Source organism: Canis aureus, chromosome 2 (genome assembly GCF_053574225.1).
Source record: "Canis aureus isolate CA01 chromosome 2, VMU_Caureus_v.1.0, whole genome shotgun sequence".
NCBI lineage: Eukaryota > Metazoa > Chordata > Mammalia > Carnivora > Canidae > Canis > Canis aureus.
In genome coordinates, this window is record NC_135612.1 from 61,846,304 (window position 1) to 61,872,712 (window position 26,409).

General features: G+C 50.2%; 1 protein-coding gene across 8 annotated transcripts in view; it reads right to left on the reverse strand.

The window, feature by feature from the left end:
* The window catches only part of RGS12 (regulator of G protein signaling 12), a 119,991-nt gene that overhangs the window by 60,445 nt on the left and 33,137 nt on the right, over positions 1-26,409 (reverse strand). For all 8 annotated transcript variants that reach the window (XM_077875669.1, XM_077875660.1, XM_077875642.1 and 5 more), the window contains exon 3: positions 15,533-15,649. In XM_077875669.1, the coding sequence (XP_077731795.1) occupies positions 15,533-15,649 (117 nt within the window). The remainder of the gene's footprint in view (positions 1-15,532; positions 15,650-26,409) is intronic.

Consider the following 26,409-nt stretch of genomic DNA (forward strand, 5'->3'; position numbering starts at 1 on the left):
AGCCTCTCCAGGCCTTTCTGCGGGACCTGAATGCCCGCTGCACACCCTCTGCACACCCCGACCAGGCACCGGTGCTGGCGTGGGAGCCCCGAGCATGGCTGCTCCCACCGCTCATACCCCGAGGCCCAAGGTGGGACAGGCTCCGTGCTGCCTAGGACCGAACACTTGACTGTGTCCTCCCAGTGAAGTCCTTCTTATTTTCAAATCCTACCCAGAGCCCCAGTGCACGAAGAGGTGAAAGCCCCTTGGTCTCTGGAAATTTTTTTCCCTCATACTCTAGCAGCCTGAACACAGCTGCCCAGGCAGACAGACCTCAGAAGGCATCCATGACACAAGAGGCGCTCCAAGCCCCCAAATGACACACGTCTGCCAGGCGTGCCGCTCAGCAGGATGTGTACTTTCTGACCGGGAAGGGAAGGACAGAGCCTAGGAGCGGCTGACCTCTGAGGGCAGCCCTGCCTGGGGAGGCGCTGGCCTGGCGGGCACCCGAGCAAGACGGTGGGAGGCAGGTGGGGGGCAGGTACCACCCCGCTGCAGCAGCCCTGGGCCCCTGGGGATGGCACACCTCCTCCTGGACACCCAGCCCACCAGGTGCCGCCGCAGCAGCAGGGTGAGGGGTCCATTCATGAGGCTCGCTGAAGCTTCCCTCTTGTGACAATTCATATTCCTTTTAGGCTACGGCTTTTTGTGTCTCCTCACACCGCACCCCACCAGCCTCTGCAGCTCACACCCATCCTCATGTGGCTCAAGGATGATGGCCCGCTTTGTTTTGACAGAGGGGCATATATGCATGCTCAAAGTCTACTTCTGCTCAACTTCACTTCTGAAAAGATGGAGAAACTGGGATCTTTTCATTTGGCCAGTGAAAGCCTCATGTGTTTTCTGGGTCGGCAGCCACTGGCTACCCTTTGTACTCCTGAAATGATTGTGGGAAAGCGCTCCAATGAAGGCAGAAGAGCTCTCTGCCCCAAGATGAAAGACGCTTACAAGAAACACAGCCTTTCATGAAGCACAGCATCCACTGAGTGTGCACACACACACACACATGTGTATGCACACATACACACATACACACTGCAGATGGCGGCCCTCCCAGGGCATCCCCACTTACAGACCAACAACTAGAGGCTCAGAGGGAGAAGCACTCCCCTAGGATGGCAGAGCCAGAGAGATGCAGAGCCAGCCTTCCCACACGGCCCCTGACTTTTACTCCCCTTGCACCTGTGCCTGCAGGGTGAGGCCTCCACCAGGACCCTCTTCCTGCCCCCTTTCCCATGGACCCCCCTGGAGCCAGGCAGAGCTGCACGCAGTACCTACACTCGTCCCACGACCTTCCAGCACCACCCTCGACCCCAGAGGGGAGGCAGCTGCTCATTTACCACTGCTTAATACAACTATACAATCAGACTTTAACACACTCATGCCAACAACATATTTGCCAGTTTGAGCATTTGCAAAAATTTCAAAAGGGATCCAAATCATCTATACAGGCATGTACAAAGGCAGATTTTTAGTGACCTTTTTTTTTTTTTACTCAGAATAAAAGAAACATTTTCTAACACTTGCCTTTGTATAGCACTGAAATGAAAACGCAATCTACGTTTATGGACAAATACCTAACCAGTTAATCGGTCCCTTGAGGACACAATATTTCCGTAATTCACTTTTCCATCCAGGACGAGGAATGGGGTATACAGGAACACACAGTCCCTCTTGCACCAAGGCAGCCAGAGGCAGCCAAGCAGCAGGCATGCCGGTCAACATCAAAGCCTCTACCCTCTCAAGTAGGCTTCAGGAGTACTCGGGCTTTTCAAGCTACACACTAAATATTTTAAAAATACATTAAAATCTGCACTTACAACATAAGGATAGTTCCTGACCTATCCAAGTGACCTCTTCCTATTTTCCACTGAAAAGGAAGGAGACAGCTCCCTCTCCTCTGCCATACTTCTGAACCAGGCATTTGTGAACTGGCCCTTCTGCAGCTCTCCACAGAGGCTCCAGCTAGATATTAGGAAAATATCAAGATGAAACAACTCTCAGGGAAGAATGGATTTAAAATCATACCCTGTAATTAGTGACAATCTTCTGTTAATAATTTACTTTCACCTTTAGGTCAACACAGCACAGCCACAAGAGGAAAATAAACATAATTTTTTAATCTGAAGCCTTTGGTAAAAATTTTCATGGCAAATTCAACTTATAAAAGCTCGGATAATAATCAATCACTAAATATGATTTTCAGGAGTTCCCTTTGTATGGGTAGGAAGCAGAATCAACTCATTATGTTTTAAAATATTAGATATAAAATGGTAATTTAAAGAGTACAATAGATTTTTAAAATCCAGTAGAAATCTAACATTTCATGCACTTGGCTCACTTTGAAATCAGTCAGAGTTACTATAGTAGAGATGAGAACAGCCCTGATGCTCCCTGTAGGGTGGGCTTGTAGACCCCAAGCAGCTGGGAGCCGGGCTGGCCCTAGTCCCCAGCCTCGCTCAGAGGACCTGCGGTCCCACAGCCGGCCATGTATCTCCAGACAACTCTTTTCAGTTCCGGGATGCAGACACAAGAGGTGCTTTCAAAGTTTACATCTAAAATCTACCATTCACCGAACAACCTAAAAATAATGCGGTAACTGAGATGCCAAGTTTTCTTACAAAAAAAATCTGTTAAGTGACAAGAAACATTTGGAATACCTTACCTGCTGATCATTTAAAATGTGCGTCTCCTTTGACAGCCCTTTTCCCAAATTCATCTTAAGACAAGAACCCTTCCGACCCACACCAGGCGCGCAGACCTACACTACAGCACTTGACGCGGCAGCATGCCTGTGCTTGTCAGGGAAGTTTAAAGACATTTCAGATGAAGTTCCATTCCGCTCCCTTCGTAACCCATGGCAACAGGACACTGCAGGAAACTGTGGTTTGCCAGGGATTCAGACTCTATCTCAATTGTCTCATATAAAAAAAAAAAAAAGGCCGTTTACATAAGTCACGCTGTGAGATCATTTTTCAAGTATTTCCTCTACCAAATCAGAAAAATAAAACTTCAGCTGATAGGGGTAATGCTCAGTCAGTACAACAGCTGCAGAGAATTTGTTTTTTTAGCAGCGTGGCGCAGTTCACAGCCTTAATTACAGTTGCTGACGATTCTATTATAAGCCTCCATATGCACGAGTCTATGTGGTGCCAACCTGCGGAATCGGCCGTGTTCCTAAAACCCGTCTCACGCATCTATCTCTGCTCCATGATTTGCTTGTCTGTCTTCTGATGCCTGATACAACCTGAAAGTGAGGGAACCACCGCAGATCCTGCCGTGTGGAGGAAGTAGAAAAGAAATAGGAAACTGATTCTAAAACCCAGGTATTACCTGTTATAGAACCCTAAATTTACCTGTTAACTTTCTGGAGACCCAAGGGCAAATTGCTCACCCCAAAGTGCTTCTCCACACTACAGCATAAATGTCTTATCTTCATGGGCCCCAGTGCTCAGCTCCCCCGTGGAGGGTTAGGTTGCCGCAGACCTTGGGGAGTATCATGTCCAGGGCTGTCAATGCAATGCTCATAGGGTCAAGAGGCTGGGATGATGGCCCCCAGCTTTGGGGGTCAGGCCATCAGCCGACTGCACTGACCATGTTGAGCCTGTCCTGACTTTTGCTTTTCTGTGGGAGAAACAGAAGCACTCCCAACGTGAGCATTCAGTGAAGGGAATGTGCCACACAGGGCACAGGACTGTGTTGAATGCGGAAATTGTACAATGCCTGCCTAAAAGGTGAAAATCTTATAGACAAAAAATGGACATAGGCTCAAGCTTCTTCAGACTGCTTTTCTTGAGGTCCACACACAATGGAAGTATGAACTGACCTCAACGTAAGAGCAAGGAAGGGGCAAAAGCTGCCATGACCATCCACACTACCATTGAACACAGGGAGTACCTGGCCTGGCACATGGGAGATGATGGGGGGGAGCACATGAGGGAGGGCCTGGGGGGAGAGCATGGCCCAAGGCTGGGGGACAAGCTGGGAGATGCAGGGAAGGCTGCATGGAAGGCTGGGTCCTGGTGAGAGAGGCCTACAGCCTGGGCCCCCAGGAGGTGGGCAGGGATGTGCCAGGCAGCCCCACCTTCCCCCTGCTCCCTGTGATGAGTGGGGGTGATGTAATGAGCCTCAGCCCAGAGAGCTCCTTCCAAGCCTCCTGGGCTTCCAGGGTTCCCATGGTTGACTGGCCAGGCCTGGGGGAGCCTAGAGACCCTGCCCTCTCTAGGGCCTCATCTTTAGGTACCATGGCCCACCCACCCTGCCTGTTCTCCAGGATTCATCTTTCCCAAACAGGACAGTCAGCAGGATGAAGGAAGGTGGGGGGGCTGCCACTTACAAAAAGGCTCCCTGGGGACACGAACAAGTCACCTTTCCCAGGAATACATTAAGTCTGACAGACAAAGCCAGCAAGCCCATCTCCTTCCCCCTAGGCAGCCGTGAAGAGAGAGAAGCAGCACCCAGAGCATCGTGTGGTATCAACCGCAGACTGGCAAGGTGGAAATAGGATCTGGCCAGGCCGTGGGCAAACAAATGGGACACATGCCACCCTCCTTTACCCAACCCTGACACCCATGTTCCCCCGCCCAACTTCACCCTCCAGCTTGCATGCATACGCAAGCAATCATATACACACATGCATGCACGTAAACCCATCTTCAGAGGAAACACTCTGGCAGGTTTTCACAGGTGGTCACAGCTGTGTGACTCTGTGATCTGGATATTTTCTGCACTGATTTCCAAGGGGCCTGTACTAACCTGTAGGTTTGGGGAGAGCACAGTGGGCCTCCAGTCCCAAAGGTCTGCCAGGCTCTGGACCAGGTGGCAAGAGCATAGAAGCAGAACGTAGGATGGGTGGGCCATGCCCACGGGGCACAGCGTGGGACCTCTGACGTGGACCTCTAGAAAACCCGGCACCTGGGTCCCATGCCGGCTATACTACTGCTCAGGTGCCAAGTCTGTTTTCTTCTTTGCTTTTCTTTTCTTTTTTCTTTTTTTTTAAGATTTTATTTATTTATTCATGAGAGAGAGTGAGAGAGAGAGAGGCAGAGACTCAGGCCTCAGGCAGAGGGAGAAGCAGTCTCCACGCAGGGAGCTCGATGTGGGACTCGATCCCGGGTCTCCAGGATCAGGCCCTGGACTGAAGGCAGCGCTAAACCACTGAGCCACCCAGGCTGCCCTCTAGTCTGTTTTCATTGTAACCATATCAGACAGAAAAGCCCACTGCCTAGCAAAGGAAGTACAATCTCATCTTGTCTGTGGTTTGTCACATGGGGCGCAAACAGCAGCCTACCCCTACCAGGCTCCACATGCCTATCTGGCTCTTGGCGCCACTGTCTCTCAGAGTCCTTGTGTCCCTTTGGGGCTATGTCTCCCCTCTTGCTGTCAGCGTGCCCTTCCCTGCTGTGTAGGGTGAGGAGAGGGAAGGGACAGGGGCAAGAACCTGGCGGCAACCCCCCCTGTGCCAAATGGTGCCCTCAGCTCCTGGAGCCCGGCTCACCTTTGGGGGAAGAAGGGATTCCCAGGCTGCCCAAGTGTCCAAGAGTTCCAGCAGCTTCTGAGAGCAAGTGTCCAGACATTCTGACACCAAACACTCACCACTGTATCCTCCCTATCCTGATGGGTGCCAGCTCAGGGCCAGTCAGGGCTGAGTTCAGACCTGGGCCCATAAAGACCAGCCCCTAATAAAACCAAGTGTGGGTTTGGGTACAAGAAGAAAAGCCTGGCAGGGGTGCTGTGTGGTGCTGCACAGGCTTGGCCTCAGCAGTGAGCTGCCCAGAGGGGCAGTGAGAAGCTCACTACCAGTGTTGGTGCAAACCAACTGAGGAGCTAGGGGCCTTTGGTGGGGTGCTCTGGCCCCAGAAGCTGAAACAGGAAGTAGGCCTGCCCAGGAGTCTGTCCTGTCCAGTACAAGCACCTGGGAATGGCAGCAGAGGTCCTGTGGGGCCCCAGGGCAGAGCAGCTCAGGGAGCATGCCAGGGGAGGGTTCAGCCAAAGCTCACAGATGAGAGGGGAACAGAGGGCATCCCCACAGGAACACCAGCAAGCCAGGCAGAGAATCCTCTGTCGTCACCTGGAAAATCCTGGTAAAGGAGCCAACCAAGGAGCCTCTCTTGTATTCTGGACCCATGGCAGCAGCCTCCTGCCTTCCCAGGTGCCTCTCTCTCATGGGCTCCTGCCCCCAGTCCCATGCCAGTCTTGGAGCGGGGAGCACCTTCCCCTTAATGCCCTGGACTCGTCAGGAACTCCCAGGCCTTCTGGAACATACACACTCTACTGAAGGTTCCAGCGTGGCAGAGGAAGATGAACACAGGGAGCAGCCCAATCTCAGGGGCAGGTGCCATCCCCTTATCCCCGCCAAAGGAAAGTCTACACAGGTTGGGATGAAATGTATGGCCTTAGCGCCCCCTGCCGTCCAGGCCCTGAACTGCCAGTCCCTGCTAAATACACCTGGAGTGGCAGGGGGGTCCCCCAGCCAACCTCCTGGGTGGGGAGGGCTCTAGACCACCAGGCACAGGGAGGACTCCATGGAGGGGGCCAGGGCACAGTGAGAGCCAGAAGGAACAATGGGGAGCTCCCCGTGGTATGCTAGTTACAACCAGAGAGGCTCCAGGGGCAGCAGGGCAGGCGGGGGGCGGGGGGGCTAGCACTCATGGGACAGCCCATTTAGAGAGGGATGGGATCTCAGGCCACGAGTAGGGGCTGAAGGCCACAGTCTACAGAGCGGCCAGGTTCTCTCCCACTCCCAAGGCTGCAGCAAGGTCAGGCAGGTGGCTCTAGGGTACAGCAAGCTTGCTCTGAGGAGGGCTGAGAAGAAGCACTTCCAGGTGTATGGGTCACTGCCGGACCACCCAACCCTGCCACTGTGACAGCAGCACATACATGCGAATGCTCTGTGTGCCAATAAAACTTTATTCACAGGAATAAAGTTGAAGGCCTGAAGGCCACCATGTGTAGACTCTGGCCCTAACCACCACCTTTCTGCCCAGTCCCAGCCCCCCAACCCCTCTCGTGGACTCCAGCCCCCAGGGCTCCTGCTGGCTCTCCCAGCTGCTTCTCTCCCACCTTCACATTCTCCAGTCTGATGGGTGGTGGTCCCTCCTGGTCATTTAGAAACCTAAGAGCTTCCTCTGTGCCTCTCAATGCCCTGGGAACTCCTAAAGGCAGGGAGTGCATCTGCAGAGCTCAAACAGTGGCTTCCAGGTGCCGCAGGCAAGATTTGGGCCCCATCCCTCCTGTACCACCCTGCGTGCCACCATAGGACATTCCCCACACAGCCCCACTCCCTGGCAATGAAACACACACTACTGCACTCTGTACTCGACACGGAACGTCACTCTCTCCCTCTCTCCCTCAGCATCCCAAAGCCTCCCTCACACTTGGAGTAAGACCCAAGGTCTCAGCCTGGCCTGCCCTCCCTTCTGTCCCCCACATCTTCTCGTGCTGGCCCCTTGCATCAAGGGCTCCACGTGAACATTCTCACGGCAGCCCATCTCTGGCCACAAATGTGGCCAGTTCCCCCACTGCCATCACCCTACCACAAATGTGCCAACGCCTGCCATGCCTCCATGCAGGAGGTCCCCAGTACCAGATGCCTCCCACCAGCATCCCTAGGTCCTTCTTTCTTCACCCCAGGGACCCTCGACCCTCTCCCTGGGCCCCGGCCAAGCACCAGGCACCCACCAGCTCAGTCCAGGAGCCTTCCCACCATGCCTGTGCCCAATCAGAGGAACCAGAGGTCCTGAGGCCACCTTTCTCCAATCACCTATGCCCTGGGACTCATGGGCCATTCCCATTTTTTTTTTTTTTTAAGATTTTATTTGTTTATTCATGAGAGGCAGAGACTAGACAGTGGGAGAAGCAAGCTCCCTTCGGGGAGCCCAATGTGGGATTCGATCCCAGGACCCTGGGATGTTGAGCTGAGCCAAAGGCAGATGCTCAACCACTGAGCCACCCAGGTGTCTCTCACAGGGCATTTCTAATCCCCGCCCATGACAGCTGTCACCACTGTGCTGGACAAGCACCTTTCCCACACTGTCCATCTCCCGGCACTCATACCCTGACATGCCTGCAGTCTCACCCATTCTGTGCCCTGCAAGCCTTCCCGGCAGGCTGGTCAGAACAGCTAAGGAGAGGAGCCCCCACCGGCCTGCCCTCGCCACACCCCACCCCCACTCACTGCTCGGCCCTCTCTGCTGGAAGGACCACAGCAAACCACTTCTCATTCTTTGTGGCCAACAGCCTCCCACAGCGACACTGGGTGGAGACCCCTAGAGACTCCTTCCCAGGGTGGGTGGACAGACAGGTTGCTTCGGCTTCAGCAAACCAGGACTGTGCTGTTTCGAATTCCTGCATACGTGCCGTCTGCTTTGAGGGAACAGAGCTCCAGATTGCAGGGCCCATGTACCTCCACATGCAGTAGATAATGTCACCCTCGCCCCAGGGGTTCAGAGGGGTCAGGGCTGCTTCCCAGCCACACCAACATTCCACACTGTGGTCTTCATTCCAGCTGGCTCTGCATATGGGCCTCACCACGGTAGTAACAGTACCTTCCTGATGACGAATGTGGCTGGATGTGTCATTGAGGTGTCATCTTTCATAAAATCTCCATCTGAGTCTCATGCCCACTTTCTGGTAGGCATCCTCAGATGGATGGACCTTGGGGGCCACCACCACCAATGCCCCCACCCCGTATTCTAGCAATGGTGCATTTGCACAAATGAAGGGTCCTAACATTCACCCAGTTGGGGCATCAGCCTTTGCCTTTATGGTTCAAGCTCTCTGTTGGGTAATGTTTTCTTCGCCCCAACACCACGAGACTATGTGCCTTCATTACCCTCTGGTGACTCTCCTGTGCCGCCCTTCACATTACATCTACAACACAGCTGGATTTAGTTGTTTGTACGGCATGGGGAGAATGGACTTCCTTTTTCTCACATGGATCTCTCTACCCCGGCACCACTGAAAAGACCACACTCAACCCTGTTCTGCACACAGCCCAATTATGTAGGCAATGCGTCTATTTTTATGCATGCTCGTTGAGTCCACTGTCTGTCTGTCCATCCATGTACCGACACCTACACAGTCCTGAATTGTTCTCACGTTGTAGCAAGTTTTGATAGCGAATAGCAGAATTCCTCCTACCTATTCTTCCTCAAGGATATCTTGGCTACTCGGTCCTTTGCATTTCTAGGCAAATTTTAGATTTATCTTAAGTTCAACAAAACACCTTTTGGGATTTTTATTGAAATTGCATTGAATCTATATGCTATTGTCTGACTGTACTCACAGCTGACTATTGTATTTTGACAGACTATCCATCAAGCTTGCCAAGTATTCATTAATTTCAATAATGACTATAGATTCTTTTAGATTTTTGATGTCATAATCATATCCTGTGAGAATAATAACATTTTCATCTTTCTTTTGTGGCTTTTAATTCTCTATTGTTTTTACTTTCTTAGTATGCTAAAACTGGCAATAAACATTTGAATAGAACTGGTGACAGCACACATCTTCCTCTTGGTCCTGACCTCAAGGGGAAAGCTTGAGTACACTGCATGCTCTAGGGGTTTTTATGTCCTTGTCAGATTGAGGAAGTTCCCTTTAATTCCTATTTTGTTAAATTTTGTTTTGCTTTGTTTGTTCTTACCATGAATGGATACTAGCTTTACCCAATGCTTTTCCTGTTGCTGTTGAGATGATATACGATTGTTCTACTTTACTCTGTTAATATGGTAAATTATTTTGACTTTCAAGTGTTAAAAAAAAAAAAAAAACACGTCCTTGGAATGACCATGAACTGCTGGACTATGCTTATGTCAGGGCGTGAAGTCCTCCCACCTGTGCTCACCAGTGGGCAGCCCTGCCCCTCCCCTCTCCTTTCAGGTCCTCATCAACTTTTGGAGCCAAGGTTTTGGAGACCTCATAAAACGAGTTGCGCAGTTAACCCCTCTTTATGTATTCTTCTACTGTTTCAGTCTGTTAATTTGTTTCATTAATTTCTGCTTCTGCTTCCATCACTGTCCAGCCTCTACTTCTCCAGGTCAGTTTCACCACATTCTCTCTAGCCTCAAGACAACCTTCCGCTTTCCATCCCCTCTCATACAGGCATGGGAACACTGTGAGCACCCCCCTGGGCCAGATGCGCCCATTCCAGTGTCATCCTAAATATGCTCTGAGCCCCACAATGATTCTCTTTTCAAGTTTTCTTTTCAATTCTCTTTTCAAGCCCCCAATGATTCTCTTTTCAGTGGATCACTTATCTACAGGTGTGTGGGCACCACCTCCTTGCCACCGGCTTCCAGTCAACCTTGCTGCAGCAGGGGACAGACTGAAGAGTCCTCTAGATCTGCTGAGACTTGCTTTATGGTCCAGCACGTGGTCAGCATTCATAAACATCCCACAAGGGAGTAGAAAGAACGCACTTACTGGGTACAGTGCCACATGACGTCCAGGAGGCCAGGGTGGGAGTCATGCTGATTGGATTCTTACTGACCCTTTTCCTGCTCAACCTGCCAGGCATTAAGCAGAGTATTTTCTTGTCTCTAGCCATTCTTGCTTTAGATACGTTGAGAGCATACTCCTGAATGTATATCACATTCAGAATTGTGACTTCTTACTGCCGCTCACATCGTGAAGGTTCCCTTTTCACCTTTAGGACAGCTTCTTGCCTGAAAGCCAACTCTGACATCAATACAGCTATGCCATTCGTTCTTCTTTCCTTTAAGATTTTATTTATTTGAGAGACAGTGAGAGAGAGAGAGAGAGAGAGCATGAGCAGGGGGGAGGCGCAGAGGGAGAGGGAGAAGCAGACTCCCCACCGAGCAGGGAAGAACCCAGGGCTCTGATTCTAGGACCCTGGGATCCTGACCTGAGCCGAAGGCAGATGTCCAACCAGCTGAGTTCCCCAGGCACCCTATTCCATTCTTCTGATTAGCATTGCATGGTGAGTCCTTTCCTGTTCTTTTATTTGCTTTCTGTGTCCTCAAGCTTTCATGTGTCTCTAGTATAGTATGATATTTTTCATGCAGTCTGACAATCTTTTCTTTTTAATTAAATATTTAATTTATTTAAAATCAAGGCACTGGGTAGCCCGGGTGGCTCAGTGGTTTAGCACTGCCTTCAGCCCAGGGTGTGATCCTGGAGACCCAGGATCGAATCCCACGTTGGGCTCCGTGCATTGAGCCTGCTTCTCCCTCTGCCTGTGTCTCTGCCTCTCTCTCTCTCTCTGTGTCTCACGAATAAATAAATAAAATCTTATTAATTAATTAAAATAAAATAAAATAAAATAAAATAAAATAAAATAAAATAAAATAAAATAAAGGTACTTACTGACTTATCTGGGCTTAACCCCAGCTCTGCCAAATGCTGCCTCCTGTCAGCAGTTTCTGCTCTTGCCCTCCTGTTGTCTCGCCTCTCAACTTTCTCACCTTCTTTTGAATTGACTGTTTTTCATAACTCCATTTTTCCCTCTTGCAACCTAAAATTACTCCTTGTTTTATTGCCTCAGGTTACTCAGGGGATTACAGCATGCATCCTCACATTATAAGAATCGAAGAATTACTGGCTCCTCTCTCTCTACCTTCTTCCGCAGGGATTTAAGCATCTGAACTTGCACCCTCTACCCTCCCTGGAGCTCAGACTAGTGCTATGGTGTCAGGTAAATTTGTGTATTTTTAAACCAAATAGAACACAGTTATTCTTGTTTTACACAGTCACCACTCATTTGGGTTGACCCATACATTTACCATTTTATGTGGTCCTACTGGGTCCTCCTCATTGTCCCTAGGCTTACATAGCTCTCATCTGAGTCTAACTCCAGGGGACTAAGGGGCCCCGGGAAGTGGACCCAAGATGGATTGTGCAGAGGAGCTGGGCCGGTGGTAGCTGAAGGGATGCGGAGGCCCCTGCAATATGGAGAGAATGTTCCCAAGAAGCCCAGGATGAGTAAGTACCAGTTGAAGGCTGACGTGAAAGCCGGTGCCTCTTTGAGGGGGCCATACAAGGCAGTGAAGCCCAAGAGTCTGGGGACAGTCTCAGAGACTGCTGAGGACACCTGTTAAAGAACGACAAAGGGAAGTACAGACAATGTGTTCAACAAGCTGCCCTCAGAGAGAAGCTTACCAGTGACGAATGTTCATAAAAGTTATTTGTATCTTCTACATTTTGAAATCTTCAGACAGAAAAAAAACAGCAAAGATTCAATCTTATGTCCCTAATGTACTATTTTCACAAAAGTGAGAGGTTCCACATGTGGCAGAAAGACCACAGCTTTGCAGTCTGACATGGCCAGGAAAATGCTCCTGAATCTGCACCTCAGTTTCCCCATCTGTACAACAGAGATCGTGACAATCTCTGTAGAGAGCCAACCCAAAGGTCAGAGAGAAAAGACCTGAGCCGCCCAGCCTGCCCTTGATCAAGAGCACAGACCACAGTGCACGCGATGGTGGCATGTTGTGGGAAGTCCTGGGACTTCCTGTTGGGCAAGGAGAAGTAAGCACCAACTACAGCGTCCTGCGGCACGCATGCCAGGGCCTGCATCAGAGAAAAGAACGTCTGACCACAGGCTGCCACCATAAGCCTGGCTGGTGCTACTTCGTCACCTCTTGGAGGCTCAGACCCCTTCCACAATCCTTCCAGAAACACACGAAAACACCTGGCAAGCCACCTAACCCGAGAATGTGGGCTTAGTCCAGACCCCCTTCTGGTGGGACCAGCACCACTCTGAGGGTCCCCAGGCAGCAGGCTCTGCCTGGCCTGTGCGTTGCGGCACGCACACCTCTGCTTCTTCCACAGGAGTGTGGGTGATACACTGGAGCCTATGCTGACCACTGACAACCAAACCCAGCATACTGGCCTGAACCGCCCCGCGGTTACCATGAGACCACAGGGGAGGGTCTCACTGCCACCACAGCTCCAGCCCCTCAACCCACCCTCTGACTCCAACAAAAATTCATCTAGCCAAGAAGACAATGAGGTACTTTCAAAGGCCTCTTCTGGCTCTAACATTCAATGATTCCCCTTTCACATTAAAACACAAACTAACTTACTCTTTTAAGCAAGAAACAACCAAAGTCAGTTTGTTTCCATTTATTGTTATTCAGTCTGTAAGAAATTATCTTAGAGAAAAAAAAATAGAAAAAAACAAAAGAAATTATCTTAGAGTTAGTTTTTAAAATAGAACCACACTGATATTTGCACAACCGAGTTCAAAGCGGGATTATCCATGGCAGTCAAAAAGGTGGGAGCAACCAAAGCGTCCACTGCCAGATGGATGGATAAACAGAAGGTGGAATATCCATGCAATGGAAAAATGGATCAAATATTAGGACATTCTGACACCTGCTGCCCACAGAAGGATCTGGGGACCCTGGGCTCCAGTACAAATCTGCTATGATTTCTTTTACATAAGGGACCTAGGGGTCATCAAAATCCACAGAGACAGAAAGTGTGACAGTGGGTTCCAGGGCGAGGGGAGGGGGATGGAGAGCCAGGGATTCATGAGGACAGTTTCCATTTACAAGAGGAAGAGTGCTGGGGATGTGGGGCAGGGGGGACAGCTGCCCAACACTGTGATATGTGTCATGCCACTGAACGAGGCACTTAACAATGATGAATTTTATGCTGTAACCAGTTTACTCCAATTAAATATATGTGTAACCAATGACACCCTAAACAAACGTAGAAATAAGCCACAAAGATTTTTTCAAAACATTTATTTGACAAAGGACCCATATCCAGAATAATATATAAAGAAGTACTACAAAATCTTTTTTAGTAAAATAGGAAAAGGATATGAACAGGCTGCTAATTCATAACAGAGAAAACCTGACTGGCCAGAGAGCCCACAGTAGACCACTTGGCCACGCGCATCATCAATGAAATGCAAAGTAAAACAAGCTGCCCTTCCACTAAAATGGGAAAAATCTAGTCTGACGGCACTTGGTGCCAGAGAGGAGGGGTGACCAGAGCCTGTGTGGGAGTGGCCACCCTGTTACGCAGCACCCCACCCAGAGGGAGAAGGTTTCCCCACTTCCCACCGGGTGCCTGTCAACAGCACTAGCACGTTCACAGTGGAATGCCATGGAACAAGTGCCACACTGGGACTAAAGCCATGAGGGTCAGACTTGAAGGCATCAGGCAGTGTGTTAAAGGTGGCAGAGTAAGACATGGTACAGGTGCATCTGTGTAAAGTATGAGAACACACAACGAACCACAGAAGGATCAGGGGCTGCCAAGGGTTCAGGGGGGGAAAGGGAGGTTCTCAGGGCAGTGAGAGACCACATGTGACACCATATACCTGTTCACAGGCCTTGAATGTACGGCTCAGAGTGGGGCCTAACAAGAACGCATCCACACTGGCCCATCAGCATCCTAGGCACTGCGGCGGTGCCAATGGGGAGCACGGGGTGCTCTCTGCCTTCTGCCACTTCTATAGACCTAGAATGGCTCTGAAAGGAAAGTCTGTTCATTTTTTTAAGAACTATAGATAAAAGCAAAGAACTTGGAGACGCCTGGGTGGCTCAGCGTTTGAGCGTCTGCCTTCGGCCCAGGGCGTGATCCTGGAGACCCGGGATCGAGTCACACATCGGGCTCCCTGCAAGGAGCCTGCTTCTCCCTCTGCCTTTGTCTCTGTCTCTCTCTCTCTCTCTGTGTCTCTCATGAATAAAAAAACAAAACAAAACAAAAAAAAAAAAACCCTCTGTATTTGTGAGTCAATACCCAATCTTTAAAGAGGGGACCAGGGCAGTCCCGGGTGGCTCAGCGGTTTAATGCTGCCTTCGGCCCAGGGCGTGATCCTGGAGACCCGGGATCGAGTCCCACGTCGGGCTCCCTGCATGGAGCCTGCTTTCCCTCTGCCTGTGTCTCTGCCTCTCTCTCTTTTTGTGTGCCTCTCATGAATAAATAAAAAAATACTTTAAAAAATAAAATAAAGAGGGGACCATGAGAAGCCCTTCCTCAGAATTTTTTTTTTTAAAGATCTTATTTATTTATTCATGAGAGACACGGAGAGAAAAAGAGCACGTGGCAGAGGCACAGGCAGAGGGAGAAGCAGGCTTCATGCAAGGAGCCCGACATGGGACTCAATCCCAGGTCTTCAGGATCAGGCCCTGGGCTGAAGGCGGCGCTAAACCGCTGAGCCACCTGGGCTGCCCCACCTTCCTCAGAATTCTTGTAAGGGGTGAGCCAAGCTCACATCTGTAAAGTGTTTACAGGCATGCTGGCCACACAGAAGACAGAGCAAAAGCCACTGCAACGCTCTGCAGATGCAGGCAGATTCAGGGAAGGCAGCAATATGGGCAGGGGTAGGGAAGGCCTGGCTATGCAGTAGAAGTCTCTCATTACCCTCCCTGCACCTGGCAATCACAGTTACCAAGACAGAGGGAAGGGATCAGGATTAGGGTGGGATTCAGAAAGATTCCAATTTATCTGCACGGTAGATGTTCATTTGTAAAAACCTGACAAAGAAAAGAGAAAAATTAAAATCAAATACCTCGAGATCATCAAGGGAGCGAGTGATACTAAATCTCTTGGATCTTCCAAATGATCTCCGGGCAGAGGTGCGTTGAGAAGTCTGAGTGAGTCCGATTCCCCGCCCAAATTTTGAGCCCTAAACACAAAGAAACAAAAACACATCACATTACCTTCTTGGGAAGAGTTGCGGAGTTCTGCTAGGCACACCACCCAGAGAGGGAACCCCCAGAGAGGAGAGGGCACTGGGGAGCAGAGGAGAGCAAGACTGGAGCGTCACCCGGAGTCGATGTCATGCTGTGCATGTGTCACCACAAGAAAAATCCAAAGTTGAAAACAAAAGTCACCCCAGGACCTCCACGTGCTTGCCCTGCCACTTAAGATTTGTACCCAGAGGGCAACCCTGGCCTCACACCCCATGACTACAAGCCAGGTTCCTGCCTGCTGGCCTCCAAAGGCCACTATCAAGAGCAAATGAAAAACAACATGTGGATATTTAGGAAAGGATGAAGTGTGTGGGGAGAGAAATAACTATTAAAATAAAGATAAAAATAAAATAAAATAAAATAAAATAAAATAAAATAAAATAAAATAAAATAAAATAAAATAAAAATCATGACTTTACATAATTTTATAGGCATTTTAGGAAATTAAAGAATCCCTAGACATTCAGCTGGTGTCTGAAGACCAAAGCAATTCAGGTGCATGAAATAACTGGTCTTGTTCTTTCTCTGGGAAATGATCAGAATTAATTCACTGTCATTATGCTGGACACTTCCCCAAATGTGATTTGGGTCCAACAAATAAGGCATCACATTTTTAATATAAAAAGCATCACAGCTGAAAATCTCTGATTTCCTGGGTACTTGAAATCCTAAGTGACCAGTTTCAGCCATAAAGGAAGTTCACGTTTTCTAAGGACTATGAGGCTCTCCAGATGTCTGCTCTTCTCCCGTGTGAGACCCTTGGGCGTCCTGCAGAAGGGAGCAGCCTTGTGGCACTGCCGGGTAGAGCTCCGCCGGCCACGTCTCAGTGCCACACAACCCTCACCCACACACCCCACCCCATTACCCCTCTCTCTCCCCCACACCTAGGCCACTTGGCTGCGTGGGGGAAGAACACAACCCCCAGACTGCTGTCCCATGACATGCCTGACCCGAGGGGCCCTCGGCCACGTGACCACTTTTCTTTCCCTCGCTCCTCCTTGTCTGGGACCTCAGGCCAAGGGCCTTCAGGGTGTGGGTAGGCCTGACCCACGGCTTCTTCCTCCTGCCCCTTCTGGCCTCCCCCTGCCTTCCACACACCTACTGGCTACTTCCCTCACTCTCTGCCTTTGCACTCACACCCAGACCCCAACCTCTCACCTCCACCCCCTGAATCACTGGGTCCTAAATGTGAGCAACAAGCACATTATTTTTAATCTCTTGATTCTTTAAAAATATTTTATTTATCTATTCATGGGAGACACACAGAGAAAGGCAGAGACATAGGCAGAGGGAGAAGCAGGCTCCCTTTGGGGATCCCAGTGCAGGACTTGATCCAAGGACCCCGAGATCACAACCTGAGCCAAATGCAGAGGCTTAACCACTGAGCAACGCAGGCATCCCTAATCTCTCAATTTCTTTTTTTTAAGATTTTATTTATTTATTCATGAGAGGCAGAGAGAGAGAGAGAGAGAGAGAGGCAGAGACACAGGCAGAGGGAGAAGCAGGCTCCATGCTGGGAACCCAACATGGGACTCGATCCCGGGTCTCCAGGATCAGCGCTAAACCGCCGATCCACCCAGGCTGCCCTAATCTCTCAATTTTTATTAAAAAGTAACATAGGTGCCAAGGGAAACCGCCTTCATTTCCTTTGCTCTGCGTTGCCACGGGGCTCTCCACAAGTGCTTCTTAAACACCAACCACATGCACAGGGCCACAGGGCACCCAAGACAAGCTCAGACAGGTCTCTGGACTCCAAAGAACTCAAGATCTCTCAGTCCTCCTGAGGCTACTTGAAGACGGCAACAGAGCAGCTGCGGGCTACTTGAACGCTTCCCAGTCTAGAAGAAACCAGAGGCCCCTGGAGGCCACACCGTGGACTGCAAGTCCAGGATGGTGCTGAAGACTCCAGGCCAAGACCACTAGAGAAGGAAACCAGGCTAAGCAGAGGTCAAGCCCAACAGAGCCCTGGAACAGACAGGGCAAAGCCAGGCTGCAGACAGCACTGGCAGGGGTACTTCAGCAAAGTCTTCTGAAATAGAGTGTGCAAGCTCAGGAAAGGGCAACCTGTTGCAGCGGTGAGCAGAAAGAACCGAACCTAGCAGGGAGCAGTAGTACAAAGAGAGAAAGGAGTGCAGGGATTGGGGGAAGGAAGAGGAGGGAGGGGGAGAGATAGGGAGGGGGGGAGAGAGGGGAAAAGGTGGAGGGAGAGGGAGGGGGAAGAAGGGACTGTCTCAGGAACAGGACAATAGGTAGGCCTGAAGAAAAAGGCAGAGATGCCCAAGGCTCCCTGTCCCAGACGCACCATCGCCAGCAGCAGCAGCACACAGGTCCTCAGAACTGGTAATAAAACATCCCACTACACTCATCAAACCTGAATATCCCAACAAGAGTTCAGAGAGAACCCTTGCTAGCAGGTTACTTGAGTAGCGGGCTCCCTGCACATCTGCCTAGTAGCCCCTGCTCAGCCCTTCAGAGGCTGCTGCACTACCGGCAAGGCCTGGTCCCTGCCATCCAGACTCCGCTGGGCCAGGTGCCTGTTCTCCCCGCCCTTCAGCCCTCAACCCAAGGCCACCCCTAACTGCACTGCCTGAGGAGCTGCCCTGGGGTCCCCCTCTGAGGAGTCCTCCTCTGAGGCTGTGCCTTCCCTCCCCACCTGTTAGCACAAGTTCCCCCAGGAAGCAGGGCCCTTGTCCTCTGAATACCTACTGCCCAGCACAGTGCTAGAAGAAAGGCTGAGAACAAATTGTCTAGGGGCCTAAGAGCCCTGCAGCAGGACCCAGTGGCTTGCAGGCAAAGGAAGCCTGGCAGCCATCCAAACGCCTTCTCTGCAGCCCAATGCTCTTTGCTCCCAAACCAAAGAAGGCTCCAAATATGCACAAGACGAACCCTGTGTACAAATCATGTACTTGTGATTCCGTATTTTTATTTTGTGGGTGGGGGTAATGAGCATGTGGCTTTGTGCTAAGAACACGGTGTCACTGTGATGCTCAGGAGGCGAGGACATGCGGGCTGGGCCAGCCACTGGAGTTCTTAACGTAGTTCTTACCGTAACAAACTCAGAAGCTCACCAATGACTCAGCACCCCCGGCACTAAGTAACTCATGGTCCCCACACACTCCGAACAAGGGTGTAACGGCCTGCATGGCAGCCCTCCTCCACCTGCATCTCCCTTCCTCAGCTGCTGTTGCTAACAACTCTGCACACTTGCTGCAGGAGGCCAGGGGTCATGCGGGGACACACTGTCACTGTCACTGCCACGTGGCCATGGCCCAGCCCAGGGAGCAGACTGTCTTGCCCCAGCTCCAGGCATGGAGAACATGGCCTGACCACCAGCAGCTGAGCCGGAGCCAGAGCCAGAGCCAGAGTCAGGGCGTGCGGCCGGGTTTCCAGAGGAACAAGAGGGCCCTCCCATGCACCTGGTCCCTGCGTAGGACTTGGGAGAAACAACCCCCCTGGTTCCTGTCACCTCAAACTATAAGTGGGGGTGGGTACCTCAAGGAGGCTGAGAGGTGTCAGTTCTCTCCAGGGTGGAAATGGGGTGGGGGGTGGGGGGAGAGCAGAACTCCATCACCTGGGGTACCAAACTGCCCCAGCCACTTAGTACCAATGCTGATCCATCCCACAGAGCCACTGAGTTAGGCGGCTCATTTCAGCACCAGCAGTGACTCAGACTAGCCAGTCTAACCACCTCGATCTCCACAGGAGAACACGGTAGCCAGTGAAACACCTGCTCAGGGTGACCCAGAGGGGGCCTGGAACAAGCCCTGACTAGTCATTTTTTAGTTACAGTTAGAACTAGAGCTGTGCCTGTCCCGCTCATATTATGCCTCCATCCCTTCCATGGGGCCCAGTATGTAGTAGGTGCTCAGTAAGCACTTACTAAAAAAGTAGACTCTAACAAAGAAAACTGTTTAGTTCAAAATAGAGACCAGAGTATCTGAAGGTTTTTCTAAAAAGAGGGAACACAGAGAATTTAAGGAGTAAGACTTCCAGCTGACATACTTACTGTTCCTGGTATGTCAGGCAGTCTAGTCAGAAAGCAAGACCACACCAGTTGTTTTCACAGGGAGAATTTCCTAGAAGGAACAGTTAACTAGGCATCAGAGACCTGGAAAGGCAGAGACACTAAGAAGTCAGAGACAGCCACCGGGAAGTGACTACACCCCCAGGGCTGGGACAAAGACCGGAAGAAGAGGGAGGGATTTAAACACAGCAGCCAGATGAGGACCCAGACCTGGGGGAGAGGGGTGGGGTGCAGCCACAATGGAGCCAGAGGAGCTGATAACTGAGCTCAGGGCTGGCAGGGGAGAGGACTGCCCAGCCCAGGGAGGAGCATTGCCATGGCAACATGCAGGGAGCAAGGAGGGAGAGGCAGGACCCTCCTCCTCCCCTCTAGCCACTCCCCAGCACCCCTGGGGGCAGAGCTTGGGGGAGGGGGAGGGACACAGATGCCAATGTCCCAAAGCTGATTGCAAAAGGGAGACTCTAAGGGACGCCTGGGTGGCTCAGTAATTAACGATCTGCTTTCGGCTCAGGGCTCAATCCCAGGGCTCAATCCCAGGGTCCCGGAATCGAGTCCCGCATCAGGCTCCCTGCATGGAGCCTACTTCTCCTCCCTCTGCCTATGTCTCTGCCTCTCTGTGTGTGTGTCTCTTGTGAATAAATAAATAAAATCTTAAAAAAAAAGGGAGACTCTAAAAATAAATCTGATTAAAGATGTTTATAAAGGGAGTTATAAATTTTTACTGCAACAAAATAAAGCCTAAATAAATAAATGGAGAGAAATAATACCATTTTCATGGATAGGAAGACTCAATACTCTAAAGATGTCAGTTCTCCCAAATTGGTCTACAGATGAAAATACAACTGCAACAAAAACATCAGTAGCATTTCTGGACAATTTACAAACTCACTGTAAAATCTATATAAAAGAGCAAAGCTCAGAATAGCCAAGATAAGGCAAGGAGAGCCAGCGCATCAGATATAAAGACTCATTACAAAGCTACAATTATAAAAGTAAAGTATTGTTGGAGGTGTGGACAGTGAGGAGTAGAGCACTGAGAAATGGACCCAAACGTGTGAACATGTGATGCAAAGAGGCACAGCTGAGCCTCTTTGAGGGACCTCTGAGCCTGCCACACGGCAGGATGGTTATAGTGCTCTAGCAACAAGCAGCAGTTCCAAAGTCATCCAGAGAGAGAAAAAAATGAACTTGCTAGCTATCTTATTCTACTCATAAAGCAGATTTTTTTTTTAGAAAAAAAAAAAGAAAAAGAATCTTCCTGACCTCAGGGTAGTGATGAATGTGTTACATCAACACTGTAAATCATAAAGAAAAGATTGACTAGATGGTTGACATGAAGACCCCACAAAGCAAGTGAACAACACAAGCCACAAACTGTGTAGCTATACGTGCAATATGATCAGCACAGGATGAACAGCCAGTATCTAAAACTCCGACAGGCCAAGCAGAAGAAACAACCCAAGAGAAAAGTAGGCATAGATTTGAGGGGATCTCTCCCCACAAGGAATCCACACCTTCCTGAGCAAGGCCAAGGTGCAGTATCATTTTACATCCACTAGATTGGCAACAAAGTAAGAAGCTTGGCCAGGGCGAGTTCTGGCAAGTTCTGGAGACAATGTGGAGCAGTCTGGGTGCTCATGCTTAGCAGACTGGGACTGTTGGGAAACTGAGACATGGGACCTGACCCACAGTCTCCCAGTCTTAGATTTGGTGATTTAATTAGGAGGAAGCAGACAGGAAACTCAGGAGAGATTTACCTCCAGAGGGTAAGACCTTCCATTTCAGAGTTGAGGGGGGAGCATGTCTGGGGAGAACCTACCAGAGATACTTATTTACATTGCGAAGAGTAGGAGGGAAAACCCAGGGTTCTTCCCTCTGTCTCCAAGGAAACTTGCTTAAAGAGCCAGGAGGAAGAGGGTATAGCCTGTGTATAAGCTCCCTGATTCCTCTTTTCAGGGTTCCTCACCTACAGTAAGTACCACCCTGGTGCGTGTAGAGTGACACCTGACGTGGCTGACACTGCCATGGTCCAGGGACAAGGACTGAGCACCAGGAAAAAGTGTGGTTGTTATAAGTCAGTAGTCCAATCTGTCGCTGCTCCAGAAACCTGCCGGATACTAAAATATGGATACTAAAAACTCAACACCTGGCAGTTATCGGCAAAGATGAACAAGCACTGCTACCGACTGGCCATTGCACTCTTTGGACAGACCCCGGGAAATCCCTTCACATGCATTGCCGGAGATGGACATGTGTGCAGGATGCTCATAAGAGCAGCACTTGCCATTTCCTCAATGGCTCAGAGTGTGTATGTGAGTGTGCATGTGTGAATACGTAAGAGAAAGTGTGTGTGAGAGGATGTGTGGATGTGAGAGTGTTTGTGAGAACTGTGTGAATGCGTAAAAGTGTGAATGTAAGAGTATGAAAATGCATGGGTGTGAGTGTGTAAGTGTGGGCGAATGTGTGCATGTGTGAAAGTGTGAGTGTGTGAACGTGTGAGCGAGAGCATGTGTGTGTGTGTGCGTGTGTGTGTGGCGGTGCACACACGGTGGAAATGAATGGGCCGCAGCAGCAGACAGCGCATGGCTAAATCTGAGCCGACACCGGCTGCGCTGAGCCCCTCACAGAGCCGAGCGGAGAGGGCGGCAGGAGGACAGAACACGCTACTGCTGCGGCCTCCCCGGCTCCTGACTCTGGCGGGAACGGGGCCACCTCGCTCGGAACACTCTCACTTTTCCTGGAAAGCACAGGAAACCCTGGCAGGACAGTGGGGGTGGGGGACGCTCTGTCTCTGTCCTGGCACTCCCTGTGCTCCCGCCACCTCCTCCGCAGCACCTGGTCCTGCCTCCCTGAGCCCCCCAACCACCCACATGCCCCCCTCCACGGGGGCTCCGGGCTGCCTCCACCGGCCCCTCAGCACCAGCCACCAGCCCAGCAGCAACAGCCGGCTGGCCCGGCCTGGCTTCCCGTTTGCTTCCTGGCCTGGCGACCTGGGGCAGAAAGTGACGCCACGGTGCTCGGGCGTGGTTCCCACAGGCTAATGGGCAAAGCCACTTTGTGCAGAAGGATACAGTATCCTCCAGATTCTTTTTTTCTAAGATCTATTTTAAAACTTCCTCTCATTGTACTGGAAGGCTGTACGAGATCTGTTTGTTGAACCAGGTACCCTCCCGGCCCCCCGGGGACCAGCCCATCACCAGCTATGCCACAGAAACATGGCTTCGGCTTCCAGCGCCATGCCTCACTTGGTTCTTACTAAACAGAATTCAGAAAAATAATTTTTTTCTCCAAAGGAATGATTTTTAGCAAGTAAAATATGTTCTTATTCCCATAATAAAAAAATCAAAGTAACACAAGATAAAACCAAAATGTCCTGGACCCATCCCCAATCTCCCCTTACACCCCCATGGTAACTGCTCAGTAGGGAGCATTTCCTTTGACTTGTTTCTATACATTTATATATAAACATGTACACACTTTAAAACATACAGGTTCATTTGAGGGGTATTGACATTTTTACACAAAAATGGGATCATATTAAATACATGTATTTTGGTGACCTTTCTCCCTGTGCCTTGGGGGGGCTTTCCATGGGGCTGGTACATGGACCCCACTGCCTGAGGCAGAGATGGCGCTAACTTCTCTTCCCTCCTGCCTCTGCCATGGGGCTGTGTGCTGCACATGAGGCCCAGGGGCTCACCACGACACTGACAGCCTCCTGCAGCAGAGGCCACCGTGTGACTCAGCTGACACCCCCCTCCCAAGCACAGCAGATACGGCCACTGGGGTGTAGGCGTGACCCTGTCTTGCCCTCCATGTTCGCTAACTCATGTTGCTTTCTTTTAAATGAGTGCATGTAGTCTACGGTGTATTTTTCAGCACTTTTTCATTGTATTCAATCAAAAAGGTATTATTAGGTGCCCACCAACACTGCCAGTTTGGAAAGGACTCACTCCTGAACGTCTGTCCTGCAAACCGGTGAGTGCCTCCAGGGCATCTTGTCTTCAAACACTGTGGTCTCAGGATGCCTGTACCCTCATACAAAGTACTGCTGATCCCAAAGAGCTTCTGTTTCTGTGGGATCCACCTATTGTTTATTTTCCATATTAAAAATGAAACTGAGGGATTCCCGGGTGGCTCAGCGGTTTAGCGCCTGCCTTTGGCCCAGGATGTGATCCTGGATTCCTGGGATCGAGTCCCACATCGGGCTCCCTGCATGGAGCCTGCTTCTCCCTCTGCCTCTCTCTCTCTCTCATGAGTGAATAAATAAAATCTTTAAAAAAAATAAAATAAAATAAAATAAAATAAAATAAAAATGAAACTGAGAAGTTTAAAAATATTTACGAATTCATTTCAAAATAACAATAAGAAATCCTTTAGATGGTCTTATAATGAACATATTTTCATTTTTAATTTTTCCAAAATCCATTACGTGTGAAGTTTAAGAATATGGATTTTGCTACTTAGCCAGATATTTTGATTAATATTATTTTTAGAATATCAGTTTTCAAAGAAGCAGAATTAAATATCCTTAATTCAAATTAAATGTAATGGGATCATTTTTGATGATACAGATCACATCTCAAGGTCTTGGGTTTTCTTCAACATCAATCCCTTTGTTAGTCATACGTTCCCTTTTGTACCTAAGATACTCAGCAAAAAGCAAAGTAAACAAAGCGGGAAATCACTGAAGGCTGTAACCAAAGCGGTGGCAGAGGAGGACAGTGAAGAGATGGGCCTGGAAGAGCACTTCTGGGGGTCAGCTTCCTCCTTCACTGTGGAGCTAACAGACTGCGTACAGGTACGACCCAGGAACTCACAGGGCACATCTCATACAAAGAGCTGCGGAGCACAATGTGGGAGCCATCGTCAGCACCTAGAGACCAGGAAAGGCGGAGGTAGCATGTCACTCCCCATATGGCTCCCAGAGAAGAGGAGCCACAAGGCTGCCCAGGCCAGCACTGCCCTATAACCACAAGAAACAGCCCTCAGGCACAGGTGACCAAGACTGGCTCCAGGAGAGCTGGGGATCGAGATGGGCTTGGGGGTAGGAAAAGCTCAAACACGCTCCCCACTCTGCCAAGGGCAATGCGGGAGTGGCCACCCGGCTCATATGGGTGGCCTTCTCACGGCCTGCTGGCCTGATGGAGGCGCTGCCAGCCAAGGAGGGAGGGAGGTGTCAAGGTCTAACAGGACCTTGCTCTGGTCTGGGATGTCTTCCAGGAGGTGGTGAGTGAGTGCTTGGGGATGGCCGTCCCATAGTGGCTGCATTCCGATGGGTTCCTGCACTGTTTCCAAGAGAGCAGCGGGGCCTTGGGGGGCAGCCTCTCCAGCTGGCCCCTGTCCCGCCACTGCTGTGAGGCCTGCCCCAGGGTCCAAGAGGGCTCTTCCTCCTAGCAGCTCACCATCTTTGGCCTATGTCACACTTTTCCACGCTGTTTCTCTGCTCAAACCTGGTGTGTTTTCTGTCCCCTGACCCATGCACAGCATGTCACTGGAGCCACTGCTACCATGCAGAAGAATGGGAGTCACCTGGGGCCTCCACTGCATGGCACCCACCACGTGCCCTTCCCAACACCTCTCACTCTCTCCCCACTCCCAGGCACTTCCCTCATCCCTCCTGGCCTGTCTTCCTCATCCCAACAAGCCTCCAGGAGGGACACCAGGAGACCACCTCACAACCTCTGGAAGCTTCTGCCACTCCAGCAAGGGAGGCTGTGAGATTAGGCTAATAATCAGGAGAATCCATGGAGCAAAGTAAAAAGTAACTGATAACCTTCAAGAGATTTTAGTAGGAATCCAATAAAACACCATTCACCACTCCTTATTTTTAGATGAACTGGGTGTCCCATCACCGTTACCAAAGGAACAAGTCATCCAAACTAGTCTAATGAAGGAAGTCAGAGAGACCCAGGGAAGTCTGAATCTCAGCACTTCCTTGGTCTTCTGACGCATATAAACCTGACTTTCCTTGTCAGTAAAATAAAAAGAACGATACCCACCTGACGGGCTCACAGAATTCCTACCTGGGTCCACAGTACACTGGTGAGCACCTTCCTGTTATCTCCCAGCACAAGAGACACCCCAACTCCACCGCAGCATGTCCTCCTCTGTTACAGCCTAAGTCTTACCAGCCTGGCCCTCCTTCTCACTACACTTGTGTTCAAGGTGAAAGAACATCAAAAAGAAGCCTGAGACCCTCATAAATATCATCACTGATCTCTGACAAAGGAACAAAGGCAACACAAGCAAACAAAGACAGCATCTTCAACAAATGGTACAGGAGCCATGGGCCGTCCCTACACAGAAAAATAAATCTAGACCCAGACCGTATACCCTTTTTTTTTAATTTATTTTTTATTGGTGTTCAATTTACCAACATACAGAATAACCCCCAGTGCCCGTCACCCATTCACTCCCACCCCCCGCCCTCCTCCCCCTCCACCACCCCCAGTTTGCTTCCAAGAGTTAGGAGTCTTTACGTTCTGTCTCCCTTTCTGATATTTCCCACACATTTCTTCTCCCTTCCCTTATATTCCCTTTCACTATTATTTATATTCCCCATAGACGGTATACCCTTAACAGAAATTAACCTCAAATGGATCATACACCTCAATGTGAAATAAAAAATTTATATAAAACTTGAAGATGACACAGGAGAAAAGCTAG